At 49.7% G+C, this 17,748-nt stretch overlaps 5 protein-coding genes and 1 non-coding gene across 6 annotated transcripts; 3 read left to right on the top strand and 3 right to left on the bottom strand.

Annotated features, from left to right (window-relative positions):
* Positions 1 to 2,076: 2,076 nt before the first annotated feature.
* BO88DRAFT_445504 (uncharacterized protein) lies at positions 2,077 to 3,531 on the bottom strand (the record flags this gene model as incomplete). The annotated part of the gene is made up of 9 exons (XM_025710214.1): positions 2,077 to 2,182; positions 2,259 to 2,326; positions 2,439 to 2,555; positions 2,657 to 2,693; positions 2,714 to 2,797; positions 2,878 to 3,070; positions 3,142 to 3,196; positions 3,369 to 3,391; positions 3,466 to 3,531. The coding sequence occupies 9 exons, from the start codon at positions 3,529 to 3,531 to the stop codon at positions 2,139 to 2,141; spliced, it is 687 nt and encodes a 228-aa protein (XP_025560519.1). The 3' UTR covers positions 2,077 to 2,138.
* BO88DRAFT_489833 (MHYT domain signaling protein) lies at positions 3,453 to 6,729 on the top strand. The gene is made up of 4 exons (XM_025712736.1): positions 3,453 to 3,902; positions 3,958 to 4,522; positions 4,574 to 4,759; positions 4,823 to 6,729. The coding sequence occupies exons 1-4, from the start codon at positions 3,748 to 3,750 to the stop codon at positions 6,275 to 6,277; spliced, it is 2,361 nt and encodes a 786-aa protein (XP_025560518.1). The 5' UTR covers positions 3,453 to 3,747; the 3' UTR covers positions 6,278 to 6,729.
* A 304-nt stretch (positions 6,730 to 7,033) lies between these two features.
* On the bottom strand, positions 7,034 to 7,124 carry BO88DRAFT_t212. The gene has a single exon. It is a non-coding gene; the product is annotated as a tRNA-Asp (tRNA).
* A 1,479-nt stretch (positions 7,125 to 8,603) lies between these two features.
* BO88DRAFT_417555 (OTU domain-containing protein) lies at positions 8,604 to 10,161 on the bottom strand (the record flags this gene model as incomplete). Its single annotated transcript, XM_025708307.1, has 3 exons — positions 8,604 to 9,362; positions 9,412 to 9,839; positions 9,936 to 10,161. The coding sequence occupies 3 exons, from the start codon at positions 10,159 to 10,161 to the stop codon at positions 8,604 to 8,606; spliced, it is 1,413 nt and encodes a 470-aa protein (XP_025560517.1).
* A 1,048-nt stretch (positions 10,162 to 11,209) lies between these two features.
* On the top strand, positions 11,210 to 12,627 carry BO88DRAFT_489831 (FAD-dependent oxidoreductase; the record flags this gene model as incomplete). Its single annotated transcript, XM_025712735.1, has 5 exons — positions 11,210 to 11,238; positions 11,302 to 11,454; positions 11,519 to 11,622; positions 11,672 to 11,775; positions 11,827 to 12,627. 5 exons carry the CDS (start codon positions 11,210 to 11,212, stop codon positions 12,544 to 12,546), a joined length of 1,110 nt encoding a protein of 369 aa, XP_025560516.1. The 3' UTR covers positions 12,547 to 12,627.
* Positions 12,628 to 13,364: 737 nt separating this feature from the next.
* On the top strand, positions 13,365 to 15,335 carry BO88DRAFT_427783 (TVP15 family protein; the record flags this gene model as incomplete). The annotated part of the gene is made up of 5 exons (XM_025709037.1): positions 13,365 to 13,587; positions 13,655 to 13,919; positions 14,835 to 14,950; positions 15,013 to 15,102; positions 15,163 to 15,335. 5 exons carry the CDS (start codon positions 13,365 to 13,367, stop codon positions 15,333 to 15,335), a joined length of 867 nt encoding a protein of 288 aa, XP_025560515.1.
* Positions 15,336 to 17,748: the final 2,413 nt, after the last annotated feature.

The raw sequence follows: 17,748 nt of genomic DNA, 5'->3' as shown, positions 1-17,748 counted from the left end.
CCCCCCCCCAAGAAGGCTCTACGTCCACGCAATACTTGGAGTGAGATGACTCCACTGTCATCGGCTACTGAGCAGCTCCCGATTGAGCACAGGAAGGGCTTGGTTAGTTGCTGTGAAAGATTTGACACTTGACCAACAAGTACAGTTTAGGCTCTACCCCTCAGTAGGTACAATGCAGTGGAATGAAATCCCGATTAGATAAGACAGCTGGCATTGAAGCTGGCCTCCCCGATTAATCATTGCCAACGAAGCGGTCTGAACAAAACTGGGTCTTCGAGTCAGTTGCAGGTCTCCCAAGCATTTGGTCAAGTCTGGATCCAAGAACCATATTATTATTATCGATTGGGGGTACCACATATATTACACAGATGTTATAATATAGCGATCGTTTGAGATATATCAGAAGCTTATCCAAGGCTGCAAATAGTCAATGCGGAGAAAAGTTCATGCAAGGTACCGGCTAGACGCATTGACAAGGCAATTAACACGTGCAGATGTCACAAGTGGGTGTGGTCTACGGAAATACTACATATCGATTTCCTCATCTACGCCGAAAATATTGTCATCCCACGTCCTTTCCTATCAGAAACACTCCCTACCAAAACTCTTCAAAGTTTGCTACTTCATCTACCTTATCAGGCTTAACTACCGCATTAGCCCCGTCCGAGTGCGGACATCTTTCGGCACACCAAAGGATTCCCAGAGGAGTGGGCCAGAGTACCACCTCAACACGGCTCACGGCTCCATCATTCAGCTACACCTGCACTGTGCGCACAGCCACTTCCCTAATGAATTCATCTTCACTACCCTGTCCTGGGTTATGCGGTGCTGTACTGTTGTGCTTCCCCCCTTCTACTCTATTGTTCATCCCCTGAAACTGCGGAATACCTACCGCGGCTACACCCTATTATGCAACAGAAAAGAGCTTCAGTGACGCACGTGCCCAATAAATTAATTAGGTGATATTGGCTGTCATATGAATTAATCTACTCATGGACTTGGCTAGCCCAGCTGCAGCTCGGCTGTACCGCATAGGAGTGAGGCCGAGGTACTCCGGAATACGCAGGATTGCATGATCGAAGCGTGTGTTGATCGCGGAGAGAAAAGGATGTATGTATGTGGTCTGGGGCTGTTTCCGCATCCTGGGTTATGATTCTTGGGGGCTGTAGAAGGATGGAGGATCTTCCTGGATACCTCAATAGTAGGTCTACAAATGCGATGGAGGAGTGAAAGGATCCGATCACTTGGGCGGCAACGCCAGTGCTGTCAGCAACAAGCCGGAAAAGGGTGACGAATTCATTGATTTGGCTGGCTGCTGCAAGCTCATGCTTGTGCTACTGTGTGTTGATATGGCTTACAGTGGGTCAGGGCTGTTTCTATGGAATGGTTATGGAATTGGAAACATTCCCTTCCATGGTTATCAATCACTTGATTGTTTGGTTCTCTCTTTTGTTTTTTTTTTCGCGGGTCGTTCGGGAGGATAATTTACTTCCCGTGAAATCCAAACTTAAGCGGGCTTTTGATTTCTGGCTCGGTTATAAGGAAAAATTTGCGGTGGAATACTTGAGAACAGAAATTCATCCTGATGTATACTATGTAGATAGTCAACACAAGGGGCGAATCGACCATTGAGTTCTGACGCTTACGCAGTAAGGTTAGTAGGGGGGAATATCCGGCAGGGGTTTACCGGAAGGATTTGGCGAACAATCAATTGGTTGTTGCGTTCTCTTGCTGCTATTGCTGCTGCTGACGGGATAAGACGCTCGCAAGCTGGATCCATATTGATTTGTTACTATTTCCACGGAGGCAAAAGTACCCTACCTACTACTTCCACTGACTCTATTAGAGTTCAGCCTGGACTAAAACTAAGTAGTATCTAGCATCATTGTTGACCTGAAAGGGTTGGGCACTCCGTCTGTTTAACTTTATAGTATCCTACCAAGGATTCTGGTCACAAAAATAAGGAAATACATCCTTTAGAGTTTGACACTTCCCAGTTTCCTCCTCGGCCCGACTTGCATATATTGATTTGAGTGCCAGAGACGAGATGGCATCGCTTACAGATTTTACAGAAGAGGATCTCTCAGCGTGTGTGGGTGGTTGACTACAAACGGACTAGCGGAATCATGCTCGGCCAGCTAGCCAGATCGGGACTGGCCAATCGAGAGATTGAACCCACGATCTGAGTCACGGGCAGCGGCCTAACCCCGAACAGGCCTAGTGAGCGTGTGATGGTCCAACGGGAGTGCATCTCCGACCCTCCGCCTGGATCCTCCCCTCTCTTCCTTCCCACTCGGCCACGTTCAGCTTATCCAACGGTCCAAGACTCAGGTTTCAAAACGTCCTACCGATGGTCTCTTGTCTCCATTTGGTCCCATCCGTTGGGTTCCAGCTCGCCCTTCTCAGTTCCACTGCGAGAGATTGATTGATTGTCTTACCCACGCCTGTGAATCGCATGATTCCCAATGGACGTGCCCCGAGCTAAGCCCGCCGCTGCGTCCACTGACCACTCAGGGTCTTTGTCAACCGCGTGGATGCTGGCAGTTGGCGAAAATCTGTTCTTTTGATCCCGTCGAAAATCTCAACTCGGAGTCTACCATCAATCATGGTGCTCGGTTCTGATTGTCTGGTTCCGCCTTGAGTTTCATCTACTGACGGTACAACATGGCGCCCCCCCTCTGGATAGTTGCTACCTAAGTTGAGGACTCGTGACGTATTAGTGGCACGAGGAGGTTTAGCCGACGGAGTTCCAGAGGACGTGCTGACGGTCTTCTCGCCATTAGGGGAAGTTTAGACGCTTGGTATCCTGATACGTAATAATCTTTCAATTTCCCTAATAGTCTTTCCTGAGCTATGAAATTGTCCTGCGTGGCTCACCTATTGTGCAAAGCATGTTTATCTTCGGAGAAGAGCGAAGGTTCAGCCAGGCGGCGCAGCTGAACCTTCTTGGCCCTTGTCCGCCAGGGTTGGCTTTAGCGGTCCTTATCCGCCGAGAACCACAAAAGTAGACCCATCTGGTCGACAAGTAATAACCGACTTTGACAGATGGGAAGAATTTTAGTTTCCTGGACTAATCTGATCATAGCCTTCGGCCCTTCAGTCATGTTTCTGACTCGCCGACCTAGGCTGCAAGTCTGGAACCGATCCGGTAAACTCAATGCCCCATGGTTCCTGGGTGCAACCTCGATCGATGGTTCTGATCCAATCAGACACGGAGCAGACTCTGATACATCTTGGAAGGAGACTGGATATTACAATTTACATTGCCCAATGTAAACGCTGGAAGAGCGCCAGACCCTCATTCTGGGGCCCTCGTCCACAAATTGGACGCGTACCGCCAACGTGAAAAATGAAGGGTCTGCGGCCACCGAAGGGCAATAAGCGGTTCCCACTCGGACATAACACATTTTAGTCTGCTCGATAAATTAACGTCCTTGATTGCATTACGGTCCGTCAATCTGGTACCTGGAGAATCGTGGCTAGTACGTAGTACGGGCCAGCCGCGTGGAGCTCCTGGAAGCTGAATGCCATTGTTATATTAAAAAGAATTCCCGCATGGTACTAATTAAGCCTGCTCCTGTCAGGCTTACTCTGTTCTTGCCCCCCTCATGCAACGCCCCGTTGCTGCTGTTGTGTAACTTCCCCAGTGTTGTATGTTCGCAGATGCAGTGAGGGTTCTTCTATCATCTTCTCCATGCCGATGTCTTGCGGGTAATATCTGGTTTTAACAAGCTTCTCACGCCGAGAATGTTGCTCACGGACAGGGCTCCCCACGGGGACAATGTCCATGTGTCTTACATGGGAGGGTTCATCTTTCTGGCTTACGTAGTCAGTGTGATGGGATGTACAACCACTCTGGAGCTTCTGCACCGACGGACGTCGAGGTCTGGTCTGTACAACTGGTACGCTATCCCCACTGCCTGATAACAACAAGCATCCATCTAACCGTATATATAGGTATCTACTTCTCACCTCCTCCATAACAATGGGCGGTGTCGGTATCTGGTGTATGCATTACATTGGAAACCGTGCCATTGTTCTAGGAAACGGGGATGCGCAACTTCAGATCATTTATAGCATGACGTTTACGGGCGTATCTTTCGTGCTCCCGGTTGTCGTCTTGCTCGTTGCCTTCTACAGCATAGGAGCCAGCGAGAAAGCCGGTTATGTCCGAATCCTGACGGGTGGTATACTTACAGGTGGTGCAGTATGTGGTATGCATTATATCGGCCAGCTCGGTATCAGCAACTACCGCTGTAGCTACCGTCTTGCAAACATCATCGGTGCCACCATCATTGCGGTGTTTGCTAGTACTGTTGCGTTGACGGTCTTCTTTCGGTGGAGGGCCACTTGGACAGATAGTTGGTGGCGACGTGGTATTTGCGGCTGTGTCCTTGCTCTTGCTGTCTCTGGCATGCATTGGACTGCTGCAGTCGGCACATACTACTACAATCATGACACAACCATGAAGCATAATGGTCAGCTTTCGCGGAGCCAAGTTGTCATTATCAGTTCTGTTTTGGTAGGTTGGATTCCAGGAGGTACCGAAATGGCGGATGCTAACGGATTACAGGCCTGCGCTGCTTGCGGAGTCCTGACGGCGTGTGCCGTAGTTGCTGGTGGAAACCGGAGAAGACTGAACATACAAGCTCGACAGCTCGTCTTGACTTGTGCCTTCTTTGACCAGTCCGGACGAATCATGGTCACTCCTCACGCGTTGCTTCCTAGCCGGAAGATTGTTGATCGTTATGTTGGCAAAGTATGTTCACAACCTAGTCCACTTCCGACTTGTGCTGATGCAGGAGTTTCCCAACCCCTATAGACGTTCAACGATGACGATCTTACCCGAAGCCATCCCGCTTTCCTTTGGGCGTACCGAGCGAGTAGACACTGGAATCTTGTCAAGGATGTTGTGCCTTTCATGAGAAGTCGGATCGAGACAGACAAGGAGGCCACGGAGCATTTTCTTGCCAAGGGCGAGGCCCTGGATCAGGAAAATGAGCTACAGAACGATTTCGACGAGCTCTTCAAGCGACACTTTTGCGTTACCGCTCAGGATCTCGCCGATGAGGTTCGACAGCCTCTGCCGGCGCTCGGAAAGCTATACGATGATGTGCTAATTACGACTGCTCCGACCTCGCGCTTCTCTCGGGCAATGGGATACTCTCGGTTAAACAATAGCAAGGGACAGATGCTTTTCACAGTTCGTCATCTGGACAAGCAGGAAGCGAATCGACTGGCCGCCGCAGGTTTCCGTTTCACCACGATTGAGAACGTCACATCAGCTTTGTCGAGCCGGATGCACATTCCGCTGCCTGTGTTGGGCGAGCATCTTAAAGACATGCGAGATTACGCGACCGGAGGCCGCAATTACGAGCCGGGCGTCCACCTCGTTTCCTTTGTTATGCGCCCTACTATTTCCGACCACTTTGAGGTACTAACAGCGAAGGGAACCGGTAACCCATTGCCTTCATCAACACTACCGATCAAACGGATTAACATTCAGCACCTCGATTTGATCTCACACATGGAAGGATGGACCATATCGACCTGCTTGTCTTGGCTGAAATCCGAAGCGGCCCAGTCAAACAAGGAGATCGATGACTTCCGCGAGCAACTGATCCATGCAATGACATCGCTAGAAAGCGCACTTCCTCCCGATATCAACATGGCCTCGAAGTTCTCCGCCAGACCTCTTATCGCCCCTTGCCGGGCTTTATCTGATTCTGATGCGTCAAACTCTATTCTACTACCGTTCTGCGCTGTTGGAAACCTAGATACTCAAGTCTCAAACCCAGACTTTACCTTCATGCCTCTACGCCTCTTCCGCGCACAGCAGCAACTCAACGACACGAATATCGGAGGCGACGGCTTTGCAAAAGAACTAGGCAGGGAACTGTACTATTCAAATGCGCGCAGTAGCTCCGCCACGGAAGCCGACATCACACCTTCCATCCGTTCTGTTCTGAAACTCTGGCCACGCAAGCATATAGATCCCGCCCATGGGGATCTCTCGCAGGAAACGCTGACGGAGCTCTCGCAGTTGGGCGATATCATGGTCCGCAAGGAGGTCAAGGTGGACGTCGCTAAGCTATCTACGCGATCACTGGATTCTTCCAAACATGCTTCGCACGCCACCGTTGTTGCTGGTGACTTGGCTACCAGCAGTTATGTGGATGAACTCTACAACCTTTGCTATTCACCTGGTGTTCGCCTGCGACCAGATACAGCCATTACTCGAAGCTCGGTGGCCCGGAGCTCAATGGCCACAGGATGAAAATGAGATTAGAATATTCAACTCACACTGCTCTGAGCCAGATGCCTAGCTCTCACCCAGAAGAGGGATACGCGAAACCTCGGAGGATAGGTCCTCCATCAGATACACGTGTGCGCCAGATATGCACACAGAATGAAGTGAGCCTGCACGCGGCCTCTGGAGACATCCGGCTGCAAAAGAGCAGGGCCGCCCTCCCCCACGAAACAGATTAAAAGGGGTTGACCAGAAGGCCATAGCATGGACCAGCAGGCAACACGAATATACACACATCTCTTCACGACTTCACGCCCGTCAAACGATCATATCGTACCACAATGTCCTCACTCAGCAAACAGACTACATGTCTCTCTCTTTATTTTATTTCTTGACATCCACACACTAGCGAATTGAAGAACCCACTCTGGCGTCATTTCCGTCATGTACATATAGACAGTATCTACTAGTTATCCTATACATACATTAATCATACAATGAGCGACAGAATGCAGATCTCTCCTAATGAATACTCCTAAGCATTCATTAAAAACCACCAGCCTCCCATCCCATGGTTCCTAATACCATCAACTACGCTCAACATAATATTTTTCTACCCTTCTCAATAAAATATAATCATAAACCAACCTCCTACATATCATATCAAATACCCACAAGTAACTACCAACCAAAAGTAAAACTCTATACATACATACTAAACCTAACCAACATTCAATCTCCCCTTAAAAAAAATGAAAAGGAAGAGGAGAAAAACAAAAGAATCTCCCCGACTGGGAGTCGAACCCAGGTCTCCCGCGCTTGTTCCCAAACTGGGATTGACAAGCGGAAATCATGACCGTTAGACCATCGAGGAATTGATAGAGTAGTACCTCTATAATATGCTATATAATCCAAGCTTCAGGTGACATGGAAGATTGTTGGGTTTGTTATAAGTAGCTGGTTATTGGTCCGCCATCTACACACTAAAGTACTACGTAATAGTTAGTTAGTATATGGCTACCTGGTGGAGAGTGAAGTGGGGATCGTGCAGGAGAGGATGAAGGAGGATGAGGAGGAGGAGGGGTAGTTTTGATTATTATGTGTAATTGATAGCTGTGAACATTCGATAGGGAAGGTCATTGGAGAAGACGTTACTACGTAGGTGTTGTGTGTGTGTGTGCGTGCATGTTTCGGGAAAGGAGAGGGGGTGGGGATTTTGGTGCCTGATTGACTGTCTGTCATTATGTATGGTGAGTTGGGTTCGTTTGGGCTTCAGATGTAGGTATAGTCTAGTATAGTATGGGCTGTATGGCTAAGGGACCTTGTTGTGTTGGGTAGCGTTTGTTGACGATTGCGTTGCATCTTGTTTGCTTGATGTTTAGTCAGAGAGGGAGATGCTTGGATTTGTTTTTTCTTGTGTGAGTATGCAGATGATAATGTCTGACGTAGTATTTAAGGAGTTTTGGCTGATGGGCACTGGGCTTGTTTGGTATTGCTATTTAGGTTACTATGTATCTTTCATGATGTTGGTATATTTCGGTATATTGGCTTAAGAGGTACACTGGATACTGTCTACAAGCCTATGTACTAGAGGTGGAACAATGTGCTATGGTCGAGTATTGTGCCTTTATTTTCGTGGCAACTGAGTCTCATCGGCTCAATCATAGTCGCTAGTAGAATAGCTAACTAGCCACAGAACAGTCCAGGAATAAGAAATAATGGACTTCTACCAGTCTATTCTGCAATAGCCGGTATTATCAAGCAAGATAGTGTGTTTGGCTGACAAATATTCCTTCTATCAAAGACATTGTAATCCGTGCAGCAGTATAACCAGCAGAATCATCCGAATACGAAAGTATTCTCCAGAAGACCGCCAGGCCAAATCAATGGATGAGAAGGTAACTTTTCCGAAAGGTGCACCGACCCAATGCATGTATGCAAGTTAGAAATCTCACGGGATTTATGCAATGTGCAACCGTCCAATAACGCCTCATGAAGATGTAGATGGTATGTGTGTCGTGTGCTTCGCGTGTAAGTCAAGTCAAAAAGTCGTCATTGACTATGTCTTTGAAGATGGTGAAAATATGCGGGATGAAAATGGTTTGGGTCGTAAGTGCTCCAAGTCGCCGGTGGTATGGAATGAAGAGAAATGTGAATGTCGACAGATGCTCTAATGGTAAAGCGGGAAAGTATGATCAACACCCAACGCGCTCGTAATGCAATGATCAGGAAAGCAATAAAGCGAAGGTGAAGGATGAGTCGTTATGTCGTATGCGTTGAGGAAATTGTGGTGAATCGAAATTGATGTTCTCATAAGGTGTAGATGAGAGTAAGGGAGATGCGAGTTGCAATTTCAAGCACTTCTAGGGGCCGGACGAGTCCTGGAAATCCGCTGGCTTCGTCGGGGTGGCTTTCGCTCATCGCTGGACTCGTTCGGAATGCTAGAAGTTTCACTTGAAACAGTTTTTGACCGGATTCTGAGCTTCCTGTCCTGCGGCAAAAAACTGGGACTATCCGTTGCAGACTCGAAAGAGCTGGCCTCAGCCTGCTCGGTGCTTGGCTGAACGGCAGGCTTGGGAACGACAGTGTCTGGGCTGACTCGCAACCGCAACGAGACCAGATCATTTTGATCATCTCTAAATTCAATCCCGACCATGACATCAGGGAGAATGCGCCTTTTACTCTCACGAGTCCGGGTACGTCGGACAGCTGGCTGAGGGTTGTCATCAGCGTCACTCTCATCTGCTGAACGTTTGCTGCCGACGCTGAAAGGCGAAGAGGATCTCGAGGATGCTTGCAGGCGGGACTTCATGATGGCCTTAGACGAGGGCGCGTCTGCCAGAGACGTATTGCTATCCTCGCCGAGGAGATTCATAAACGCCCGGTCAATATTGCCGCGGCACTGCTGTAGCATTTCTACTATAGCGCCTTGATCATACTTACCCCCCAGACCCTCTTGGATTGCAGAGATCTTCCAGGGGGTAGCCATGTCGACAACTGTGGGTTCAGCAGCTGACGCCTCTGCTTCCTGCTCTTTACCGACTGTGGGAATACAAGGCAGACCGGTGCGAGGCCCATCGTTATGCCGCACAGAGGAGTAATGGTGAAAATCCTAAACTCGTTAGACAACTGTACAGTGATATCATAGCAATGTATCTTACGTGGAATGCGATATGAATGATGTCGCGTTCCTCTCCTTCAGGGGCGTGAACGTCACGGAAATTCTGAATGCCGTACATGGTATAGACGCGAACGTCCTTCTTGAAGGCCTGACAGAAAGCTTGGATTTCCTCTGCTCCTCCCCATACGCCCTTCTTCCGGGACTCTGCCACCTTGGAGTCAAAGCTCCGCTCTTTATCCTTGGCTGAAGGAGGCGCCGGGCTAGCGGACGAAGAGGAACAATAAGATTGTCGGGCGGCTGCAGCCGCAGCTCGTCGAGGGGCTCGACGCTCCCCACCGGCTGCGGCTATGAAGCTCATGAAGTAGTCTTTGTTGGCGGATATGTGGTCTGCAAGACGATCACGGATTTCGTCGGCGTGCGTGAAATCCCCATAAGTCTGATCCGACAGCGCGTAGTAAAGGCAGTTGCCTACGATGCAGAGTTAGATAGATTGGAGAGCATGCTTCTTTAACCCAATTGAGGTCTAAATTGAAGCTAGATGCCCAATGGCAGGGAGCACGTTACCATCACCCTCAGTGGGGAGAGCATAGAGCCCTAGCGCATTGAGGCAAGGAATCTCCAGAGTTTCCGCCTCTGCAGTCTTGTTGCGTGCATTGCGAGGCATCTTGGCCTTTTGAGACGTCTGTGAAGATGTTTTGGCCATGGCTTCATCTGTCGGAGAGCTGGAGTAGTGTTGACGGGCAGTCGTGACTATAGGCACGATTCTGCCACCATTTGGAGCGTCCGCCATGGTTGATGTATAGCCCTGCCCGACGAACGGCCCTCATTTGGCGCAAGGGGAACACAGAAGAGCCTCGTCGAGCAGAGGAGAATAGAGGCGGGACAATAGGAAAAGTGGGGAGCCACACAATAGTCAAAGAAGAACAGCCGAGTGTTCTGGAGCAGTAGAATGGGGAGAGAGTGAATAAATGGGGGGGGGAAGAGGGAGAGAAAAGCAACACACGATCTACACGCGAGAGAGACAGGCGAGACTTTTCTTGTTCGGACGGAGAGTGCGGAGGAACCCCGTTTACTTACAGAATCAACTTACTTAACTTACCTTACCAGGAAAAACTTACCCTCTTACAGCCCCGTTCCTTACCGAGGACGAGGCGGTGAGCTAATACGTTTGCTGTGATTGGCTGCAATGGGGGTATGAGGTTGTCACCGATGACGAAAGACCTTCCCCTCCGTCGCCTCGGCGCTTACAATGGATCTGTTCGTTCGGGAGCGGTCAGGCCAGACAGATCCTGGCGCTTTGCTGGTACATCTCTCCGGCACATGCAGGCATACCTGATGAAGTGGCCTGAACAAAGTTGGCAGATCAGCCTTTCTGCACATCATCATCCATCTTTCTTCTCATACCCACTAAGTCACAATTCATTCAGGGTCCTAAATCCTGACCTATACTTACCGCCGGGCAAGGGTGTGTCGACCGGTCCGTATGGTAAGCCGCGGTCGGGACGCGTTCCGTTAGGTACTTTGTACCGTATATACACCAATTATACATTAGTGGTTACCGGAAGCCGCCCGTACCTTACCTGTAATCGCCGAATGAGGTCCGAGCAAAAGACAGAAAAAGAGGAGTCGAAGTCTTATCAGAATGGCGGGATCGGCCTCCGATAACTAATTTGACTGACGGGGATCGTGTCTCAACATCCCCTCCCCTTGGCTTGACTCATGCCTATTCCTATCTCTCTATCTTCATGTCTGAGTGCTTGCTTATAAGCCTGTCTATGCCATTGGAGTCTTTTACGAACCATCTTTCCAAGAATCTCTAATCCATTGCCGAACGCAAGATGGCTAACAACCGCATTGTAATCCTGGGGTAAGAACTACTTCCCCGCAAGCTCACATGTCACCAGCGTATGCTGATTTCGAGAATCATCAGGGCTGGTGTCTCCGGTCTCACCACCGCATATCTGCTGTCCCAAGATGCCTCTAACAGCATTACTGTTCTGGCCAAGCACATGCCTGGTGATTATGACATCGAGTATACTTCTCCCTGGGCTGGTGCCAACTATCTTCCGTATGTCCTCCAAGGGTAGGCCCTCAGCTGTGCATCTCACTACCCGTATCGAAGACTAATGCAAGAACTTCTCTCAAAGTGTGGGCAAGGCCGGAAGCGACCATGAGAGATGGGAACGAAACACCTGGCCCACCCTGAGGGAGCTCACGAAGAACCACCCCGAAGCGGGCATTCACTTCCAAGGTACGCTCCAAGCTCTCATTGACGACTTCTACTAATCATATCCCATCAGAAACTATTGTTTATAATCGTACAAAGGATCAGGGATCAGCAACAGGAGAATGGTTCTCCGAACTGGTGCAAAAAGACCCGTGGTATATGGAAGTTGTTCCTGACGTGCGTACACCCATACTCTCCCTCATCGACCACTTTCCTGACCTCATCAAGTTCCAAGATATCCCCGCCGACCAGCTAGCCCCCGGCATTGACAACGCATCCAAATTCACATCAGTGTGCATCAACACCGCTGTCTACCTGCCTTGGCTAGTGGGCCAGTGCCGGAAAAACGGCGTCGTTTTCAAACGGGCCGTTCTCAAGCACGTAGCAGACGCAGCAAAGGGCCACCACACCGGCCAAAAGGCCGATGTGGTTGTCAATTGCACCGGACTCTCGTCGAAGAAGTTGGGCGGTGTACTCGATGACAAGCTCTACCCTGCACGCGGTCAGATTGTCGTCGTGCGTAATGACCCTGGTAAGATGGTGTCTATTTCTGGCACCGACGATGGCGAGGATGAGGTTGTTTACATGATGACCCGTGCAGCGGGTGGTGGAACTGTCATTGGAGGTTCGTATCAAAAGAACCAGTGGGATCCGCTGCCTGATCCCAATTTGGCTGTCCGGATCATGAAGCGGGCAATCGCTCTATGCCCGGAGCTGGTCGAGAAGGGACAGGGCATCGAAGGTCTGGATATCATCAGACATGGCGTTGGATTGCGCCCCCTCCGTGAGGGCGGGCCGCGTATTGAAGCGGAGAAGGTCGACGGTGTGTCTGTTGTGCATAACTATGGCCATGGTGGCTTTGGGTATCAAGCTTCATTTGGATGTGCGGAGGATGCTGTGAAGCTGGTCCAGGAAACGTTGCGCCGAAAGGATAAAGCGAAGCTGTAGACTCAGACATAGCATTTTATCTTGGGGCAAACTATAAAGTTTAGCACGTTAACTTTAAGAAGCATAGTTTTTTCGCTCTGGTTACTGGTACGTTACATGCAAGAACTGTTTCAATTCAGCCATAAATGACGGGCATAGCGTCTGAATTCATCATGACGCCATAGCCGCGGAGAAGCCCATTTACTATCTACCCCAGACAACTAATCAATCAAAACTTTCTACTACAACAACTCACGGTATCTCAACTCAATTGCACCATAAAATAAATAATTCTCATTGTGATATACGCCAATTCCATCACGTTCACATTTTAGTAGCTTCTCGCCAAGATGAAGTACAAGTCGCCCCAGGTCGAAAGCGAAACCGACGCAGCTGATGCCCCCAAGCGCAAGCTCGACCAGAGAGACCCTGGTGTCGACACCGGTGAAGGGAGTCTCGAGGTAGAGAAAGAGCAGCCGCCTACCAAAGCGTCCAAGTCAGCTGCAAACACTGCCGAAGAAGATGACTTGATCCAGGAGGACTCCGGGTATAAGGACGAAGACTTCGAGGAAGAGGACGAGGAAGACAACGAAGAACTTGATGAAGAGGAAGAATACGATGAGGCAGATGACGAGAACGTCGACCTTGTGAAAGAGCAAGGTGGTGAAGAGGAAGAAGATGAGGACGCAGAAGGCGAGGAAGACAACGAAGAAGCAGCAGAAAGTGCATCAAACAAGCCCAAACTGCAAAAGGTCGTCAAGGAATTTGGTCGCCCGCCTTTGTATGGCACCGAAATCGCAGAGAAAGGCCTGGAGAGCTCTCCGGATACTCTACTTGCTATGGTCATGGACGCGATGCTGAAGTCGCGCCCCATCTCGCACGACCTGACACAGCGTGCAGTCAATAAGCTTATCGAGGTCGGGTATCATGATATACGGAAACTAGGGGAGAGCAGCTGGGAGGAGAGAACTATGGTTCTCAAGGATGGGGGATATAATCGCTATCGGGAGCAAGGTGCAACGAATCTAGGCGATTTGGCAGAGTTCGTCAATGAGAAGTACGGTACGTGTGTTTCACGCCAGGAATGCGTCATGTAAGATTTTGGCCGGTGACTGACTGCATATTGCAGATGGTGATCTTAACAATCTCCTGAAGAAAGCCCATAACGACCGAGACGAAACGAGAAAGTTGATCAAGGAGATCAAAGGACTTGGCGACCTGGGCGTAGACCTCTTTTTCAACAATGCCCAGGCTGTGTGGCCTTCCCTTGCACCTTTCATTGATGGGCGCAGTTTGGAAACTGCTGATAATGTCGGTCTTGGTACGGATTTGGACGCTATCTACGCCGATTTAGGACGCGACGCCATGAATATGAGCCGACTAGCCAATGGATTGTCGGCTGTGCGACTGGAGAAGAGGCAAGGTGATCTCAAGGCGATCTAAAGAGCTAGTGTAGGGCTTTCTGGCACTGTTACATGTTTGGGAGTCCGTCAGGCATCTGTTCGAAGCAAAGTATGCCCGTCAACAGCTGTCATACCTTGACAGATCGTAGCTGCCTATCAGATATGACGTATGAGTGGCCCTCGTGATCAATGAGTCTGCACATGTCTTTCCAGAGACAATGGGGACAAACAAAAAAATTGTATGATATTCGTCGAGTGCATCTGGCCCCTTCTCCTGACCTCAATGCCGCATACAAGCTCCTTGTAGAATAGTCATCCTCGCACATCCAGAAATAGTAGCTGAAATGGGTCTTTCATCTCGCGTATTTGCGGGCGCTCCGGAGACGAGACCTGCTGAGTCATCTACTCAGCGGCTTGGCAGACCCGCTGCTTGCGACAGCGCGACAACTGATGCTTGAGCCTCTCCATCTCCTTGATTTCCCTTCCGCCCTCTTCCTTCCAACTCGTATCTGTCAAAGAAGCTTGGCTTTCAAGGTGAGCTTCCATCCCCTGGCTGCATTATTATGCTGCCCACAATCCCTTGGAGTGGCCGTCACTCGCGCGACCATAGCTGACGTAGCTGTTATGGCTGGCCTGCCGGAGCCCAATCCGGCGTTGGTCTCATCCTCTTGAATGAACCGGCTAACGCAGTTGATCTACAGGATTTCTCCCCTTTCTACCCGTTCCGATACTCAATCTTCGTCATTGAACGCCCTATCTATATCTCGACGACCGGCATATTAGCAGGAAGAGCTCTTTAGGCCTCAACACTTACCAAAATGGATCTTTCTAACATCTTGTACGTCGACGATGGCCTCGCCTCGCATGTAGTTTTGGTGGAATGTGCTCTAACGTCAACACCTGCAGTCGAATTGTTAACATCGCCGTCGGCGTGTTGATGGTCCTCGGTGGTATCTCGCAGTTCTTCCCTCCGTCTATGAGCTCCATCATCGTCGGCATCTACGTGATTCTCTTTGGTCTCAGTAAGTCTCGGATCAGGCAGCAGTATAGCGCATCTGACAGCATACTTACACTATGGCCTTAGTTGTCGGTGGATTGGAATTCCTGCCCAACGTTCCCGATTACGTTTACCGCTACGCGTCCTTCCTCTTCTCCTTCCTGGGACGTGGTGCTTGTAAGTTACACTATCCGTGATCGCCGTAGACCCCTGCTAATGAGTTGACCACTTGCGTAGTCTACATCTTCGTTGGATGTATCCTGCTGCACGATCACGTTTTGCGGTACATTGCCGGCTCCATCATCGGATTCATCGGCCTGGGCTACCTCGCCCTGGAGTTCATTCCGTCCATCGAGCCCCCTTCCAACATGCGTGAGAACGACCAGGGTTGGGGCGCCGAGCAGGTCTAAACGAGGTGTAAAGTCTGTTCTTTGTTAACGGAGTGATGATGTATGACGCATAATCCTTTGTGTTTTCAGAGTTGGTTATCGTCTGCGATCCCTCTCGCTGACAAGTACAACAAGACACCGTGACTGCAAACGAGGCGTTCGAAGCACGAGTGAGAGTCAGGGAAAGCGAAAATAACTCTTATGCGATGTTTGATGATCGACGAGCGCGATGATTGATTCTCAGCGATGATTCAAGTGATGGTGGTTGCAAAGACAAAAGGATCAGGTTTGGGCCGGGTTATCCGGCCAGAAGATGACACCGAATCATTCTACATCACGTTATCTTTTTTTTCTTTTTCTCAAATGGTGGATGTTTGCATTGGAGAATTTTAAAGGCCTAGGCTGTCCTGTGGGGCCAGTGGTCCGTTCGTACCGGATGGCGCTGTTTCATGCCCATTAGTTGTGTATAATAAGTAGTAGATGATATATAATAAATCCTAAGCCGAAGTCTGACGTGGACTCGCAAGTCCAGATATGGCCGCGTGGCGTGATAACAGCTAGTAAGTCAGTATATCCGGTGTTGAGACGAACATCACACCACATGAATCGCCTATCATGGCCAAGCACTACAGTATACAAACTGAGTACTAGTTAGCGATGCTACAGCACCACAACAGCGGCGTCCCGCCGTCTTAAAGCTACCCATGTGGGACAAGGAACACATGGACTCGTCTTCTCCGACGACAGCCACCACGGACAGTCCCATGCTAAGCATGTGTGGGTAGAGTTATCTGATCCGGCTTGCCGCTCAGGCAACATGCAAACTACTCGAACTAGCTCGATCAAGTCCAGAACTAAGCCATTCCATCCCACGCCCCCACACGTAGAAAGTAGACCAAGGGGGCGTGGCGTGGGCTTCAAAACAACTCAAAGATCGCCTCGGGCAAACCTGCTCCATAGGAACGTTTGACACCAACAAGCACGAGCGGCCGGTTCGGTTTGATCTTCCGGTCCCAGAATTCGGAGATGGTGATTACCCCAGCTCGGAGATAAGCGATTTCAAATCTTGTTACAGATGGGCCTTTTCTTCACCCTATCCAGGTCGATTGATTATCAAGATGGGGCCGTTGTGTGTTCGTTCCGGATGCGGTAAACTTCTGCGCCGTCCCACTCGAGTCACGGGGCTATGTTTTCGGCTTTTCTGTCACTTGTTGAGGACACGCCCCCCTTCCTCTTGTGGAATGTTCTATTGAATCAGATAAAAAAAATTTCCTCGGTTTATCAATGCATACCAATCATCGAGGAACGAAAATACCCACCTGTCGTATGCCTCGCCCAATACCAACTGATCCAGACCAGACACTAGACAGTAGAACCTCACACAAAGCGAGCCTATCACTGCAGCTGTCGTTGCCCCTTCCCCCTCCCATCCTCCACTATTCTAACGCGCAAGATCAACCTAATCGTAGCGTAAACCGTTACTCCCGAGCCCGACTCCCGAGCCCCGACTGCCTAGTCAAAATCCGCGCGCGCGCGCGCCTCGTTCAAGAATTCCGTCCACAGCTATAACCGCCAAGCCCCTTGCCAAGCCCTGCCAAGAAATCGATATCGACTTATCAATCAACGGATCGATCCAGAATCAGCCTCACCTTGCGAGAAGGGGGTCTGAGTTATTTGCTCGCTTTGCTCGCTCCCTCCTTCCTTTTGACTCGAAAGCAACAACCGACAAAGTGAACATTCGTATACATTCTAAGCGACACGCTCAGACGAATAGTATTCATTTCCGACCATATCCGGGAGGTTTTATATTGATTTACGTTACGCAGGGCAAAATAACTCGACGATGAATTTCCCATTTCGTGGCGTAGACAATGTATGTACTATGTAGGTATGTATGCATGTATGTATGTGATGGTCGTCATCACATACACACAGACACATACACTTATGCAGCATTAATTAGATACCCTCCCAACAAGTATCTATATTTTTCCTTTTTTTAGTGGTTATCCCGGAGTTGCGGAACTTCCGCGCGTTGGAACCCCCGAGTCGGTGTAGGGCGGCAAATTAGAATCCGCGTTGATGAGGGGAGGGGGGGGTGTGGGTGATGGGTGATGGGCAAAAGAAAGAAAAAGGGTGTGTCGAAACCTAAATCGACGCAGGTTGCCGATTTTAGCGTTATCGGTTAGGAACTTTACCGGTATTGGGTAAGTAAGTAAGTAGTAGTAAGCCTGGTAGGTAGGTGTACTAGGTAGTAGCGTAGTAGTCTGCTGTGATCATATCATATCCATCTCACATCATATCATATCATATCATAATCGTATCCATTTTTGTGCCGGGCTGGGGGTAGGGAGAGAGAGGAGAGGGGAGGGGAGTGTGGTCAGGTTATCGGGGTCATACATCACGCCACGATCGACTAAGGGGGTGGTGGGCT

Source organism: Aspergillus vadensis (genome assembly GCF_003184925.1).
Source record: "Aspergillus vadensis CBS 113365 unplaced genomic scaffold BO88scaffold_20, whole genome shotgun sequence".
Classification (NCBI taxonomy): Eukaryota; Fungi; Ascomycota; class Eurotiomycetes; order Eurotiales; family Aspergillaceae; genus Aspergillus; species Aspergillus vadensis.
The sequence above is the reverse complement of the archived record's forward strand: the minus strand, read 5'-3'. Positions and strand labels throughout refer to the sequence as shown.

Bases quoted from the DNA above. Each gene is read 5' to 3' on its own strand.
- BO88DRAFT_489833 (XM_025712736.1), top strand. From the start codon at position 3,748: ATGTTGCTCACGGACAGGGCTCCCCACGGGGACAATGTCCATGTGTCT. The intron at 3,903-3,957 runs GTACGCTATCCC...CCGTATATATAG, and splicing joins AGGTCTGGTCTGTACAACTG to GTATCTACTTCTCACCTCCT. The intron at 4,523-4,573 runs GTAGGTTGGATT...AACGGATTACAG, and splicing joins TCATTATCAGTTCTGTTTTG to GCCTGCGCTGCTTGCGGAGT.